A 17685-nucleotide genomic window follows, 5' to 3' on the forward strand; every position below is an offset into this window, starting at 1 on the left:
AGACGGCTCTAGAAATGGCTGTTGACTATGATAGGTAAATGGAAGCTCTGTGTTCACAGGCAGTGTACATTTGCATATCAGTTGCTGGGGGACATACAGTGACCTTGTGGGCTTCTTGAAAGCATCTAGTTGGCCACTGCTAGAAATGGGATGTTGGACTAGATGGACTTTTGTGCCGATTCACATAAAAAGGCAGTGCTTACTTTCTCCATTGGGCTACCTGGATACACAACTGTGTGTGGGGGGGAAACTAGTCTGAAATGACCACTTAAATGGGAAGGTCATTCCCATCAGCACAGCCACATACATAGTCGTGTGGGAAAAGTAATTGTTTTCTTTGGTAAACCAAAGGCTTGGCTCTCACAAAAAGGATACGAGGTCAGCCATACTATTTGGAGTGCAGATTTGGGTCCATGTGATGGAATCCCTCACCAAAATATTCCCACGCACAGAAAACTAGCATGTCAGGAAGAAGGATAGACTAGGACTGCTTCCAGACTGTCACTATTTTGTGAGTATTTCAGTTATATACTGGCCGATTTAAGCTGTGTAATTTAAGTGGATTAAGTGCTCTTGCACAAGACAGAAGCGAAATAAAAAAACACCCTAATTTTTGAGGTAGGAAAAGTGATGGGAAAATACACCAGAAAGTATGGGATAATGACATTGTCATATAACCTTTTGGCTGGTCTGTGACCGAAATAAATTCATTCATCCATTCATTCATATAACCTCCACACAAACAAATCAGAATGAATGAGCAGTAAGCAGTGTTGTCATATGACAAATCCTCAATAAACAGATTGTCTGGAAGACCCCTAGAACCCTTAGCCATGGGATTTAATTATTTAAGTGTGAAACCTGTGGGTCCTGCAGATCTTGTTAGTCTCCCAACTCCCATCAACTCCATCCTGAATGGTCCGCGATGATGGGAGTTATAGTCAAGCAGTATCTGGTGGGCTACAGATTTCCTGTCCCTGATGTAAGATATTTACATAAAGATTGTTCCAACAATAAGCATCAATACCAATTTTACAATAAAATGGAAAAGACAACTGTTTGATTAGAAGAAGGCTACTTCCCTCTGGGCAAGATGGTTCTTCAGAAGCCCCTATGGTGGCCGGGCTAGCTTTCATGTGCATGAGTTTTGGAGAGGTATTGTGAGGAGCTGCTGTTTATACCTGCCATGGCAGCTCCTCACCCCCATGTCAGTGAAAGAGCCAGCTAGCTTGGCCACAGCTGATGACACCATGCTGAGGTGTCAGGGCAGCAGTCTGATGGTGGGGTAGAATCCATCATCAGCAGAGATGGAGGCATAACAAGGGATAGGAAGAGTTGAGAGAGAGTGAGAAAGAAGGAGAGGAACATAGGGAGCTGTGTTATATGGAACCAGACCACTGGTCCATCTAGCTCAGTATGGTCTACACTGACTGCTAGCAGCCCTCCCAGGTTTCAGCTGGCCCTGCATAGAGATGCCAGGGATTGAACCTGGTACCTTCTGCATGCAAAGCTGATGCCCTGCCACTGAGCTACAGCTCTTCCCTCCAAAAAGAGAAAGAGGACAGGGTTCTGAGGGAGCAAGGAGGAAGGCAGGGAAGCCTGTGCTTGAGGCTGGTAGCCTGGGGCCAGAGAAGGTTGGAGTGCTGAGGTCCAGCAGAGAAGACAGAAACAAAGAGACAAGATTTTTCCTTTCTTTTGAGGAAGATGAAGGAGGGAGTGGAGGACTTTGAGGAGGGGCAGGGGCAAGGCAAAGGGAGCCACATTGTGGCAGCATTGCAAGAAATGTGTTATTTGAGTCTGTGCCTCTTCTTCCAGAAGGGGAATCCATAGATACATTTGACAATGCCACAGTTGGCCTTACTAGCATTCTGTCATCAAAACCCACACCTGCAGTCTGAAGTGGTACATCCTAGGCTCAGATGTAAGTCAGTTCTTTGTGAAAACTAGGCCTAAGTATACCCCTGCACAGAAAAAGGCATAGCAGGGTGAATCGAGGCATACATAGCTTGAGCTGTGAGCCCACAGTAGGGCTGCACTCTTTTTTACAGTTAGGTGTTCAGTCTTCCTCAGAAAATTAAATTCAGGAACAACCAGTTCTTCCTGTTTTCTGCAGAAGCTGGCGGTGCTGGGTGCTGATTGGCAGGCTCTTGTGCCATCATGGAGCCACTGCCCAGTGTTTCAAGTAAAAAAAAGGGGTGCTCCAAATAAACATGCCAGGTTCCTGATTTTATTTATTTATTAAGCAAATCCTAAAAAAGAAAAATTGAGGGCTGAAAACCAGTGTTGAACTCGGAACTAGATATGTGCATCATTAGAACAAAAGCAGCAGAAGATCAGCATTAGCCTGCGTATCTGATGAACTTATACGCATCCCAATGTGGTTATATTATCTCTCAAAGAATCTTAGGTCATGTCCACGCTGTGCTTTTAAAGCACATGGCTTCCCCCAACGAATCCTGGGAAGGGGTAGTTTACCGCTCATAGAGCTACAGTTACCAGCATCCTTAATAAACTACAGTTCCCAGGATTGTTTGTGTGAAGCCATGCGCATTAAATGTGCTTTAATTGTATGGTGTGGATAAATTCTTAGCATCATTAAAGGGAGCAAGAGAATCCAACTCTGCAAAATCTGGTCCTGAAAGGTGATAATGCAAAACCTCCTTCGTCCCATACCTAAATTAGGAAGGAGAAAGGGAATCCATTTTTATGCATCACTGCTGCACAGTAAAAATAGACATACAGACTTTCCATTGAACAGAAAATAACATCCCCACCCCATCCAAAAGATAAGGATAGAATAAAGCACTTCTCAGCTAGAGTAAAGAGCCTTCCTGCACTATCCATATCAATTTTTTCTGCCAGTGAAACGAGACTACAAAAGCAAAGCACCTTTGATGGGATCCATTTCTGTAGTTGTGAGTGTGAGAAAGTTTCACCATGTCTACTTTTATTTAATTCCCTGGGGCAAACTCAGCGACTGTAACTTAGAGAACAAGCAGTTTCTTGCAGCTGGATAATTCCTCACCTTCCCACTCCCAGGTGAAACACAGTACACACGTGTTGAAAATAAAGTGTGGGTGTACCTGCACACTGTTTGGCGAGTGGCTAAGCAGCTGCATAACAGTACGTGCCTGATTCTCAACCTTATCCTTGTTTATTGTGGCATTACTCTTGTCCCACAGTTTTTTGGGTGAACCGGACCAAGAATATTTCACAAAATGCCATGCTTTGCTCATCATCGCTTTGTCCAGCCAGCCAAACCTTTTTCAGTCCCTCCTATTGTTGCTCTTTATGTTGCTATTATCTTGTATGCTTCTGTTTTTTGGATTCCAGGCATAGCCAATGTGTGATTCCACCCCCTTCTGACCCACATCCTTATAATTAGTCCAAATGTGCAAATGGTATGGTCCCTTCCTGGAGTATTATCACGCCAAACTGCAGATGGGGTGAGGCAATTGCTTGTTTGATTGCTCCACAATGGAAACAGCATGCTGCACATGGAAAGCTAAAGTGACACAGTCCAGAAAGGAACTGTATCAAATGTTATTTCTGCAAATTTGTATTAGCCTTCACTTTCCACCAGCCAAGAAGCTAACTGGTGACCCAAGTTACTAGATATTTTATATTTTGACAATCTTAGGCTGCAATCCAGTACACACTTACCTGGGAGTAAGTTCCATTGAACCCAATGGAGCTTACTTCTGAGTAGATGTATTGGATTGCATCTTTAGAAAACTACTCTGTCAGTAAAGTATCATGTCTTTAAAGATTCAGTTCGACATAGTGACATCTTACCTCAGCTACATATGCATTAGTTAGCTTTGGAAAAGTCCCTTCCTCCCTCTCTTAATTCTCGGTTTGAGGGGTGGACTGAGGTAAAGTAATATACCACCTGTTCAAAGGGCACTGCATGTATTATCTCAGTTGCTTCTCCTGACTTGGGGAAAGAGTGCACTGTCTTTCCTAGTTCCTTAAAGTCAGGAGACACAGGATGGGTAATTGCAATAATGCTGTGAGGCTCTTTTCAATCAAGGAAATGTAATAATCTGGGTGGCCTTTCTCCTAAGTTTTAAGAAGCCTTACAATACTGTTGCAGCTTCATTTTTCATCTTTTCAATTGCCAGGAAAGCTGCAATTTCTTTACGGTGTGGAAAAGTGAAATCTGAGAAGGAAGGAGGAGGCATGGCCACTTACTAGCTCACCTGTGGGGGTAATTGTACCTTGCTCTAGGCTATTGGTTAATTGCACCTTTGCATTCCTTGCAGCAGGAGCAAAGAACTGGAGTCGTTATCCTGATCTAATTGTGAACATCTCACTAGTTCCATGACAATTAATGAACTTCCTTACAAGCAAATTCATGGAAGAATAGAATAGAATTGTAGAATTGGAAGGGGTCTATAAGGCCATTGGGTCCAACCCCCTACTCAATGCAGGAATCCAAATTAAAGCATACCTGACAGGTGGCTGTCCAGCTGCCTCTTGAATGCCGCCATTGTTGGAGAGTCCACCACTTCCCTAGGGAATTGGTTCCATTGTCGTACTGCTCTAAGGAAGTTTTTCCTGATGTTCAGTTGAAATCTGGCTTCCTGTAACTTGAGCCCATTATTCTGTGTCCTGCACTCTGGGACAACTGAGAAGGGATCCTGGCCCTCCTCTGTGTGGCAGCCTTTCAAGTATTTGAACAGTGCTATCATATCTCCTCTCAGTCTTCTCTTCTCAAGGCTAAACATGCCCAGTTCTTTCAGTCTGTCCTCATAGAGCTTTGTTTCCAGTCCCCTGATCATCCTCATTGCCCTCCTCTGAACTTGTTCCAGCTTCTCTGCACCCTTCTTAAAGGTGGTGTTCAGAACTGGACGCAGTAAAGGCAAGGCCTAATCGGTGCTGAGTAGAAGGGAATTAATACTTCACACTATTTGGAAAATATACTTCTGTTAATGTAGCCTAAAATAACATTTGCCTTTTTTGCAATTACATCACGCTGTTGGCTCATATTCAGCTTGTGATCGACAACAATCCCAAGATCCTTCTCACATGTAGTATTGCTGAGCCAAGTATTCCCCATCTTATAATTGTGCATTTGGTTCCTTTTTCCTAGGTGTAGAACTTTGCACTTACCCCTGTTAAATTTCATTCTGTTGTTTTCAGCCCAATACTCCAGCCTATCAAGATCCCTTTGAATTTTGTTTCTGTTTTCCACGGTATTAGTTATCCCTCCTAATTTTGTATCATCTGCAAATTTTCATTCCTGCACCTTCTCATCCAAGTCATTAATAAAAATGTTGAAGAGCACTGTGCCCAGGACCGAGCCCTGCAGTACTTAGTTTCCTCCTCCAGTTTGAGAAGGAACCATTGACAAGCTTTCTTTGTTACAATTCTGTACCCAGCTGGATGGAACAGCTGATAGCTGTGCCATCCAGCCCGTTTAGCTAGCTTGCTAATCAGAATATCATAGGGCGCTTTGTGAAAAGGTTTGCTGAAGTCGAGATATATTATGTCCACAGCATTCTCAGTCTACCAAGGAGGTTACCCAATCAAAAAATGAGATAGGATTAGTCTGACCTTCTACTTCATGTTTCCTGGGAGGGTCATCGACCGTTTTTGGGGAGAAGACAGAGCCAAAGTAGGAATTGAGCACCTCTGCCTTTGTCATCTGTTATCACTTTGCTATCCTCATTGAGTAGCTGTGCCACCATTTCTTTTCTCTGTCTTTTACTATGGATGTACTTGAAGAAAGCTTTTTTGTTGCTTTTAGCATCTTTCGCTAACCTCAGCTCATTCTCAGCTTTAGCCTTCCTTATGCCATCCCTGCAATTCCTTGATACCTGCCTGTACTCCTCCTTTGTGGCCTGGCCTTCTTTCCACTTCCTGCATGTGTCCTTTTTTGTTTTCAGGTCATCCCGATGCTTTTTGTGAAGCCACATTGGCTTCTTCTGCTGTTTTCCCCCTTTTTTCCTTGTTGGAATTGCTTTCCATTGCGCTTTTAGAATTTCATTTTTTAGAAACTCCCATCCATCTTGGACTCCTTTTCTCCTTAGCGTCGCTTGCCATGGAACCGAACTTACAATTGTTCTGAGTTTATTAAAATCAGCTTTCCTGAAGTTCAGGGTGCATGTATGGCTACTCTCAGCTTTTGCTTCTATTAAAATCACAAATTCAAGTATGGTGTGGTCACTTTCCCCCAGAGTTCCCGTAACTGCCACTTTATCCACCAATTCATCTCTATTGGTTAGAATCAAGTCCAGGATAGCTGATCCTCTAGTTGCTTCCTTTCATTTTCTAATTTTCATTCTTTCAAAAGTGAGTTGTCTACTCTGTTCCATAAGCCTGAAGTACAAAATAGTTTTAACTTTCACAGGTGAGAATTTCCTCAATGAAGTGTGCTGAAGACTGCAATCCTGTACACAAGGGCTAGGGAATCTTTGCCCCTCCAGATGTTGGACTACAACTCATGTCATCCCTGACTGTTGACCATCCTGTCTGGAGCTGATGGAGTCCAGCAACATCTGGAGGGTTACTGATTCCCTGTATGTGCTGTATATACTTACCTGGAAATAAGCCCAGTGAACTCAGTGGGCCTAATTTCTAGTAGATGCATGATATTAATCTAGGAAATAGATGCATCTTTAGTGGGCAGTCATTTCAGCTTCCCTGTAAATACTGGTAATAATCTTTGTTTTATGTGTGCAGAAATGGTTTGGTTTGGAAACTTTTGCAAGTAGAATGATGTGATAATGTTTTAAGACAGGCATGGCAGAGGCTTATAAATGCAGCTCTACAATCTAGAGATGGATCTGTTGGACATATATTTATTATAGGGTTGCAATATTTAATTGATTTAAAAGTCTATTGACTAACCCCTGATTAATTAACTAATATTCATACTTTTAATCAACTGAGATTTCTTTAGTTGGGTGATAGCCCCAGGGCTGTGGAGTCGGAGTCGTGGAGTTGGAGTCGGAAGCAATTTTGGGTGGAATCGGAGTCGGAAGCAATTTTGGGTGGAGTCGGAGTTGGTAGAAATGTACTGACTCCGACTTCAAAATAAAATTAATATTTTAATATTAATACTAATTTATTAATATTAATACATTAATATACATTTGCCATTTATGAAGGATTCAGAGTCGGAGTCAGACAGTAGAAAAATTAATATACATTTGCCATTTATGAAGGAGTCGGAGTTGGACAGTAGAAAAATAAAGGAGTTGGAGTCGAAGGTTTGACATACCGACTCCACAGCTTTAGATAGCCCTACATTTTTCAACTCCTCATCTTTGAGCAGGCATAACATAATGCAGGGGAAGCCAATGCAGCATCTTCCAGATGTTGTAGGACTGCAGTTCCCATCATCCCTGACCATTGGCTACGGTGGCTGAGGCAGATGAGAGTTGTCCAATAACATCGAGAGATACAATGTTGGCTACCCTGGCAACAGTGTTTGAGAACATCTCAGTTTAGCCCAAACTCACTAGTTGGCCTTTGTCAATCGCTCACTTAATCAGTCAGTCTGTAAAGAGAAATGACAATGATAATACTGGCTTTCTTTAAATTAGTATTCCTCAGTTATTCATCCTTTCCTGTGCCTCATATCTCACACAGGAAGAAAGAGAAAAGGGATATGTAGGATGATGGTCAGCCTTGTTGATCTATGACAGGGATGGGGAATCTTTTTCCTACAAAGGTCCATTGACTTGTAGGGGAAGTCATTTGCAGGCTGCAGCCAATGGTGGGTGAAACTAGAGCAAATAGTGGGCAGACTTCACAAGGTTGGATAGTGCGCTCTCTCTCTCTCTCTCTCTCTCTGCTACCCCATCTCTCCCCCTTTCATTGCTATAGTGAGGTGGGTTTTCTAGGATATTTTCCTATGCAAATTGGGCTAATTTGCAACAGAAAAAATCAGTCTGCATCAGAAAACACACCCTAGAGAGTGATCTAATATTTATTATTTATTTATTTATTTATTTCATTTAATTTATAAACCGCCCGTAGCTAATAGCTCTCTGGGCGGTGTACAAGGTTAAAATACAATATTACAATAAAATCAATAACAAATAGCAGCAAGATTTTAAAACTAGAACATTAAACATAAAACATTAAACGTTAACATTAAACATTAAAACATTAAAATGCCTGGGAGCATAGCCAGGTCTTAACCTGGCGCCTGAAAGAAAGTACCGTAGGCGCCAGGCGTATCTCCTCTGGTAAGCTGTTCCACAATTCGGGGGCCACTACAGAATATTCATGAAATGGAACATTTTCTCCAGACAAATAAAGCCTTGGACATTTTTCTGCCCCACATTATTGCTCTGCTACCATATCTCTGCAGGGTGCATGAAATTAGGGCTTCATGTAGCCTGTGAGCCATAGGTTTCCCACCTCGTGTCTAGGAGCATGATTCTTGTTTTTGATGTGAGAAGCTCAATTCCCAGACAAGCCCATGCGCCCAGAGGAAGATGAACATACCTTTGGAGAGGGACCATAGCTCAGAGGTGGAGTACTTGCTATGCATGCAGAAAGTCTCAAGATCAAGGAGCTCTGCCTGAGATGCTAGGGGCCCACTGCCAGTCAAGTAGACAATTCTGGGCCAGATGGACAAATTGCTTGAGGCAGCTTGCTGTTTTCCTTTGGTGTTTTGCTATTCCATCAAATCACAGAGAGACTGAATTAAAAACAGTGAATCCCTGGGTATGGAAACAGATCTTCCTTTTCCCAAAGGCTATGCTGGGGGATTGAGTGTCGCAGACTCCCTTCACTAATACATTTAGGTCCTGAATTTCCTAGACTGCAGTGCTATGTACATTTAATTTTGGAATAAGCTTCATTGAATATAATGGGATTCATGTGCTTTGGCATCTCCTAAATTGTTGGAGGGATTTATTGGATCTTCTCAGAAAGCTAAATCCACAACTGCCATTTATAAATGCTTATTGGACCTTTGTAAAAGTAGATGTTCAACAAACTTCAAAAGTTGTGGAATAGGGAATTGGAATGTGCTATAGAACCTAAACAACTGCTTTAGAATTTATACAGAACGCTTCTCTAGTTTTGAAATTGAGATTGATCCAGCAAAAACTGAGTTTTCGGGTATATTGGACTCTACAACTTCTGTAGAGGAAGGCCCTCTCTAATACAGTAGATGCTGGAGGTGTAATACTGACAAGCCCTCGTTGAAGCATATGGTGTGGGCTTGCCCAGCAATACATTCTTTTTGGTCTGAAGTTGTTGTCTGTATCAATTTTGTATTGGCAAAATCCTTGATATGTGCAGATATTTGAACATATTTTTTATAAATGCCAGTCTCATGTGGATACCTATTTGGACATCTGGAGGGCTTATATTGACTTGTATGTTTAGTTTAGATAGAAGTACTGATGGCTATTGTATTCTCAATGAGAGCTGAGAGTGTTACTGGTTTTTTCTTCTCTTCCCTCCCCTCTTTTTCTTCTTTGTTAAATTAGACACTTTTTTTTTTAAAAGGGATATACCTCTGAGTGAACATCCATGGGATCAATAGAGGCTAGTGTAGTGGGGCAGAGCCAGCAAACCATGCTGCCTATAACAGCGTCAGCTATAGCTTACCAAGACCGCACTGGGCAGGGTGAGGGTGAGGACAGGGATGTATGGGCATGGTGGAACCAATCTAGCACTTCTGCTAGTTTGCCTGTGCAGCCCTAACCTTGCTACTACACTATCCTGGCCTGCCCAGCGCCATTCAGCTAAACTGTAGCAACACCAGTGTTGGGAGGGCAGCTCCATGGCTCTGACCCACCACACCAACAGGTACTCATAGGATTGGGCTATAAACACCCTCTCTCCTCTCCTCCCCCCAATTCCTTGTGGAAATAGTCCTACTGAAGTCTAGTTAAACACTTGCACTATCTAGTTATTATTAATTGGGTCGTGAGTTCTCCAATCTGGGTCATAGCTCTCATATGGGATCATGACGATTTCTTAAACACTGACACTTAAGTCTTTCCTGGTGTAATGGTTTGGAAAATGTAGAAAGCCGCTTGCTATGGCACTGCTAAACCTGCTTCCTTCTATACATTTTGTATGAGTCATGATGAATTAGAAAATTGTTTCAGCTGTTGACTGCCGTGCTGCCCAGCATACTCCTTTGTTGATGCTGATAATGAATGTCCAAGTTAAACACTGCATTTACTTTTCACTATTTCAGATGTAATTCAAGCACTTTTCCCTGTATTACTTTTAATTTTCTGCATTGGTCCCACAAAAGCAAGGATGCTTATTTTCCCAAGTTATCTACTTAAAGATAATTTAGAGATGGGATACATAGGGTGTGACCAGAAATTGAGAAATTGTTCTTCTGTTGTGAGCTGTCATTTCCTAATTCTAACTAAACGCAAGGTGTTTGATTTTACGGGGGGGGGGGTTGTATGGTAATTTACATAGTTATACAACATGTGCAGTCCTGTACTCTGCATGTTTAATTAGAAGTAAATCCCACTTTAGTGGGACAAGTAAGTTAGCATAGAATTGAAGCTTTAAATGTAGTAAACATTAGCTCATGACTCTATAGACATCCCCACACATTTAGTCATGCATGGGTGTTTCTTGCATGCATTTTAGTATCTGAGTTGTTTCTAGGCAGCTCTGTTGGTGGTTCTCTGCAGCATTACTAGTTCTCTGGAGCATCAGATGTTGTGGTTAAAGCACACAGTGCCTCATGCTGGGATATTATGGGACAGGTGCCACAGCTTTCTAGAATAATTTTGGGCCAGAGGCTTTGGTTGGGATTAATACAATTACAAGTTCTGGAGCACAGGTGGCTCCCCATTTGACTTGGAAGAGATGAATGAAGGTTGGGCAAACAGCAATACTGTAAAAGAGTGTCAATATATGGAGAAAGGGCATGTCAGTGTATTAATATTTCAGGAAATAGTACTGAATAGAAGAAGCTATGTTATTGAAGGATAGTGTTTCAGAAATGTTAACTCTTTACAAGATGGGCTTAAAAGAGGATTAGACAAATTCATGGAGGATAAAGCTATCAGTGGCTACTTACCCTGATGGCTATGTTCAACCTCTGAATTTGGCAGCAGTATGCTTCTGAATACCAGTTGCTAGAAGCCATAGGAGGGGAGAGTGCTGTTGTGCTCAGGTCCTGCTTGAGGGGTTCCCATATGCATCTGGTTGGCCACTGTGAAAACATGATGGTGGACTAGATGTGCCACCGGCCTGATCCAGCAGGCTCTTCTTATGCTATGTTCAGGGGTATAGTTGTCTGGGGTCATGGGTGTGTGTGTCATAGACCTGTTACTTTTTTGGGAGCAGGGTCCCAGCCAGGTCCCAATGTTTGAGCCAGTCAGCATGAAAAGGGAGCATGTCAGCCGCTGAGAATAGTCTTTGTCCTTTTGTGTTGATTGGAGCCAATCGCAGCCAAAGAAAGTGAGTCAGCAGTAGCAAACACAGCCACCCCTTTCATGCTGATGGGATCCCAGGGGCATCTGTTGTAGTGGAGTGTGGACTTGCAAGACAACAGGGAGAACAAGGGAGATGACGAAAACTGGAATAGGGAGCATGGTTGTGAGGGGGTGTAGCATGACTATTATGAAGGGATCCTGCACTTCTGAATTTGCCACAACACTGCTGGTTATGTTCTTGCATTCTAGTTCACAAAAGCTTATGCCATAATATATGTATTTGTCTTTAAGGTGGCATGAGTGACTCGTGTGTGTGTGTTTGCTGCAACAGACTAACATGGCTATTACCTCTCTAGTAATAATGTCATGCTGCATTATTCTTTATTTTTAGGTTGCTAACTCTCCGGGTTCTGCAGATTTATAAAGTGGGCTGGTTCAAAAAAGAGTCCCATCTGGCAGAAAGTTTTATGCATCGGCTTAACTTTATAGCTGTAATTCACAAACAGCTTTGCCAGGACCAGAATAATTCATTTTCAGTTCCACAAAAGAAATTCTTTGAGGATTGGTGTAGTATGTGAATCTCCCACTGAGTAAAATATAAGCCACTGTATAAACCTTTGTGGGGCTGAATCATTAGTGAGGTTCCACTTGGTTAATCCTGGGAGATGCAGAAGAGAAAATCATGAACTATAAACATCTGAAACACAACAAGGCTACATATTTTGTTAATCTTGAGTCAAGGCCCTTGAATGTGGAAATAATGACTATTCTTGGATTTAAGCGCTAAACATTGGCTTTTTCAGATTTATTTTAGCACTGTTTTTTGGAGAACTTTAAATATCTTCTCACCTTTTTATTACAGATTATGTTTATTTTGAAAACTCTTCAAGCAATCCATATCTGATCAGGCGAATAGAAGAACTTAATAAGGTACATGGACATCTTTTTGTGCTACTTGATCAAGAGTTAATGTGGAATGAAAAGGTGTAATTCTTTTCTAAAATACGGAAGTTATTTTTTTCCTAGCTCTTGTATGGGGTTTGTCAAGAAGATTCTTTTCTGTAATGTTTTATGTATTTAGAAAATGAAATACACCTTAATCTGTGTCGCAACTGAAAAATAAGTCCATGCCACCTAATAGATCATTTGGCTTTGGCCGTACGAGCTGTACTTTTAACACTTGTATTTTCGTTTTTGGGCTGCTAGAAGCCTGTAGGGGTGGGATGAAGCGTGCTGGAGACAGTCTGGAGATCTGTAGACAGAGCAGACGGTAGCATCCAATGGAAACCAGCAGCTGGATGATTATAGGGGAGTCAGCAAAGGTCAGGTATCAAGAGAACAGATGTCAGAGGGGAGCAGGATAAGGGTTAATTGAGCAAGAACACAGATACGTCCAAGATGGACAACTGGTCCAATAACTGCCATTGCAGGACTGAGCCTTGTGTATTGATTGGCACAGGCCCTGATGTTTGGACCAAGGCCAATTCTCTTTGGTAAGAAGTGATTACTTGAAGGGGTTGCAGCCTGACTTAGAGCCTTGCAAACATGTGAAGCTGCCTTATAATGAGTCAAACAATTGGTCCATCTAGCTCAGTATTGTCTACTCTGACTGGCAGCAGTTCTCCAGGGTTTCGGGCAGGAGTCCCACCTGCACCTGGAGATACCAGGGATTGAACCTGGTATGTTGTTGCTTCCTCCCTGGTCTGCTTTCCCCCAGGCTCACCTCAGACACCATTTCTTCCAAGTGAGTGTCTTGGTTTGAACTGGGAGCCAGATGGGATATCATCTCCCACTTCTGACTCTGTATTGCCAGATGAGGCCATGATGGACCCAGATATTTTCAAATTCAGCATAAGAATTTAATCTTTTAAGATACTGTTGTACCACCTTTAAGTACCAGAGTCTCATGCCTTTGGAAGTGGCTTGCTGTGTGGGGCGGAGCTGCTACGCTACCTTCCTGGCTATCGTTTACTGGGTGTGGTGGTGGGGAGATCACCATGGTGCAAATGCCCAGGCAGGAGCTCTGTATTGGCTCTGCCACTGCCAATCTCCCTGCTATCTCGCCCCTCCCTCTCTCCCTCCTGGTAAGCAACAGCAACCCACCACACCCGGGAGCAGCCTCTGCATGCCTTCCTCTGTAAACTATGACTTCTCCAACAGACAGACCAATCTGGGTCACTGTCAGGGCTGGTGGCCTGGAGACACTGGTGTGTGTGAGTCAGGGAAGCAGAAACAGGTCCTTCATTAGGCAGGGTGAGATGCAAAAATGGAGAAGAAAATTAGGCCCTTGAGTATGCCAGAGTTAATTAATTTGGCCTATTTGGGAAAGGGGTATGTGTTTTAAAAAATCACCAACTGAATCCTCATCTGGCATTCCTGTAGTGAACAGTAGAGATAAGCAGTGTTGCCACAGATTGTGTCAGGTTTACTTGGAAATAAGCAGTTATTTAGCCTGATTTTTTTCTAATCCAATCTGAATTTGTCCTCCTAATCCCCCTCTTTGAATTCCCCCCCTAATCCCGCTCGTTGAATTCCCCCCTCCCCTTCCCCTTAAATAGTACATGCCTAGCCAGAGTTGCGAGGATGAAAGATCACTATGACCCTGAGGAAAAACAATTTCCCCAGGGTTACTGGGGCCTTTTCTCCCGGTGTGCTTCCTGCATGATAGGTGCTGAAAACCTGCTGCTACCTCAGCCAGGTAATCACTACTTTAAGGCCTCTCTATCTGGCCCTTGAAACTCTCCTCAGGACACACCTCTCACTGGCCCTGCTTTGCATCCTGAGTGTTTTTGCCTGACTGAAATGTGTCCTTGAACTCTGATAATGCTTCTTGCTTGCCTGGACGTAGGATAAGGGGTGTGTGAGTGTGCGTAGAAACTAGCCTACTGTATAAAGGTAGAATTCATATTTGTTCCTTTGTCCAGTTTTGCCTCAGGCCCTGTCTCCTACTGACAGGTGACCCTCGGAATGTTGCCCTGAAGGGGATGCAGTCCTCAAAGTTCCTCACACCTGCCTTAAGGGGAGGATGGGTGGGTGGGTGGGAGGGAATTCTTCTCTGGCTCAGAATTTTCATTTAATCTTGAGAAGTATTTGGGGACTTCTGATGTTTTCCTCTTCTTTGAGACAACAAATATATAGAGGCCTTGAGATGCTAGCTTCACTAGCATCTCAAGTTCTCATAGAGCCAGTGTGGGTATAGTGGTTAGAGTATTAAATTGGGTCTTAAGATCCGGGTTCAAATCCACTGTCGGACGTGACATTCACTAGGTGTCCTTGGGCCAGTCACTGTCTTTCAGCCTGAACTACTTCATAGGGTTGTTGGGAGGATAAAATCAGGAGAACCACATTTCTACGCTACCTTGAGCTCCTTGGAGCTCTGACCAACCACGCCCAACCACAACCATACAAATTTTGGCTGTGGGGAAGATCTGGTGGAATGCAGGTTTATGAAACAACTTGTGTGTTCCATAGCAAAGTTTTGATAGTACTGTATTCTATTATTTGATACATTTATTGATTGATTTATCATGTTATTTTCCAGACTGCCAATGGCAATGTGGAAGCAAAAGTGGTATGCTTTTACAGACGTCGAGACATCTCCAATAGCCTTATCATGCTTGCCGACAAACATGCAAGTAAGTAAATTGCTTTATTTAGAAACAAACTGGATGGATTCTGTAGTTTATTATTTGTATATGTGTGTTTGTGTGCACAAGCACTGGAATGTGCATCTTACTGCAGATGCTCTTTATCCATACTCTGTTGCTTTTGATGGGATGCACATTCTAAAGTGTTTCTCTCTCCCACCCGCCCTTCTCACACAACTACTCACACATAGGGTAGAATCCAACTGGTGCTCCTTGCTCTGTTGCTTCAGCAAAGGTACCCCCTAACAGAAGTGGAGATGAAGTGATACTCCTCCCCTTTGCAGCCTGTGTTCAGAAGAGCTGGGGGACCCTGTAGAACAGATTTTCCAGGGCAGGGTGGTAGTTGCTGGGAGCTGTAGTGCGGCAAAAAAAATTGCCTCTCTTCTTCACCCCTCTGTTCTGTTAGCAGACACCTAAGTTTGTTCGAAAGCCCTTGTGTCCATGAAAGGACATCAGTGGGATGCAAATGCCATGGGTGGTATTCAGTGCTAGTCCTACTCAGAGTAGACCTATTGAAGTTAAACACGAGTAACTTAGGTTCATTAATTTAAATGGATTTATTTTGTGTAGGACTTAATTGGATACAACCCCTTCTTCCCATGAAAGTAAAGCTCAATCTGGGTGCTAATACATTTTCTATTAAAAAAAATCTTATTTGGCCTTTCTTCATCCATAATATAGTTGACAACTGAATATCTATATTGTTGAGTAATATTCTTCTGTATTTATCCACACAGTAATACCATTCAAGATTTGGTATGCAGTCATTCTCACTGTTTCTAATCCTGTAAGACAAATGCCTTTAGCTGTAGTTTCTTTTTATCCATGTGAACTCTGTTTTTATATGTGCCATTGAAGTAATTGTTTCTGCTCAGTTCTAATTGGTAGTGATAGGAGCAAGAACTGTACCTGAGGCCACACTGAAATTGTGTAACATGATATTCTGCCAAAATGTTTATATCCTGATATTCTGCCAAAGAAGGGTAGCTGTAATGTAGTTTATTTTATCTTCCTCAACAAGGTTTCATTATTTTGTGTGTAAAATCTGCTACATTTTTAGAAATCATCATGGCTAAATATCATATTGATTCCCCCCGTTTCCTCATAAGCATATTATTTCTTTTTTACTGCTTTGTAACATCTACCCTAGCATATCAAGCCCATTTTAAAACTTAACATATTTTCCAACATGCGGCAGCTATGAAAAAAAGGCAAATTCCATCCTAGGAATCATTAGGAAAGGAATTGAAAATAAAACTGCCAATATCATAATGTCTTTATACAAATCTATGGTGCAACTGCATTTGGAATACTGTTTATTGTTCTGATCACCTCACCTCAAAAAGGATGGGGTGATTCCCCTTTGAGGAAAGGTTGCAGCATTTGGGGCTTTTTGGTTTAGAGAAAAGGCGAATAAGTGGCGACATGACAGAAGGGTATAAAATTATCCATGGCATGGAGAATGTGGCTAGAGAAAAGTTTTTCTCCCTCTCTCATAAAATTAGAACTCATGGATATCCAATGAAGTTGAATGTTGGAGGATTCAGAATGGACAAAAGCAAGTACTTCTTCATACAACACATAGTTACTGGAATTTGCTCCCATAGGAGAAGTGATGGCCACTATCTTGGATGGCTTTAAAAGAAGATTAGACATATTCATAGAGAATAAGGCTATCAATGGCTATTCGCCATGATGGCTATACTCTGCCTCCAGAAATGGAGGCAGTATGCTTCTGAATACCAGCTGCTGGAAACCACAGGAGGGGAGAGGTCCTGCTAACAGACTACCCATAGACAGTTGGTTGGCCACTGTGGAAACAGGATGCTGGACTAGATGGGCCATTGGCCTGAAGCAGCAGGCCGTTCTTCTAGTTCTGTTTGTTATATTTGTGAGATCATGGGTGAAAAAAATAATTAACACAGTGCATTCAATGTAGAACAGAGGTGGGCAGGCGTCAGTCTTGTTTGATATGTTTTTTTAAAATTATTAGAACCTTGAGATCCACCAAATGGAGCCTGGTGCAAAAGACATACACTTAGAATTCTGAACCCAGGAACCAGAACTGAATGGAATTCACAGTTCTTACACACAAAAATCATCTCCTGATTAGCCCAATCTTTCTTCATTTCAGCAGTATAATTTCAGGCAAGAGGGGAGTCATTTTCTTGCTGTTACAGTAGGGGCCCACTCATACGGCGGGTTACGTTCCGGACCCCCGCTGAAAAGCAGAACTCATTTAATAGAATGGCTTGCAACGCCCGGAAACCGCCATAAAAGTGGAACAAGTGCCGAATGAGTGGGGCTTTAGTCTAATTGCATCTAATTGAGACCACCGCACTAGCGAAGCGCAGTAAAGCGAAGCGCTGTAAAGCGGGGCCCTACTGTACTGTTAAACAACTGGAAGTCAGAAATAGTTGCAGATCTACTCAAAATTATCCAGAGGTCTACCAATAAATCTAGATCTGTCTTCTGTCCACCCCTGGTGTAGAGTCTTAACATGTATTGTTATAGTTTATTTCTGTGACACCGTCGGGTCAAAAAAGTCCCCCAGGCAGCTTACAAATACAAAGTTCATATTAAATAAATAAATAAATGCAACTTACAAAAATTTAAGACAACAAAATCCCATCATTAAACAAAAACAACTGAAA

General features: G+C 42.3%; 1 protein-coding gene across 1 annotated transcript in view; it reads left to right on the top strand.

Moving 5' to 3' along the window:
- The window catches only part of MTA3 (metastasis associated 1 family member 3), a 200378-nt gene that overhangs the window by 2506 nt on the left and 180187 nt on the right, over positions 1-17685 (top strand). Inside the window, exons 2-3 of the mRNA XM_061625370.1 lie at positions 12247-12314; positions 14926-15019. Of these exons, the coding sequence (XP_061481354.1) occupies positions 12247-12314; positions 14926-15019 (162 nt within the window). The remainder of the gene's footprint in view (positions 1-12246; positions 12315-14925; positions 15020-17685) is intronic.

The sequence above is a fragment of the Rhineura floridana genome, chromosome 4 (genome assembly GCF_030035675.1).
Source record: "Rhineura floridana isolate rRhiFlo1 chromosome 4, rRhiFlo1.hap2, whole genome shotgun sequence".
In the NCBI taxonomy this organism is placed as follows: Eukaryota; Metazoa; Chordata; class Lepidosauria; order Squamata; family Rhineuridae; genus Rhineura; species Rhineura floridana.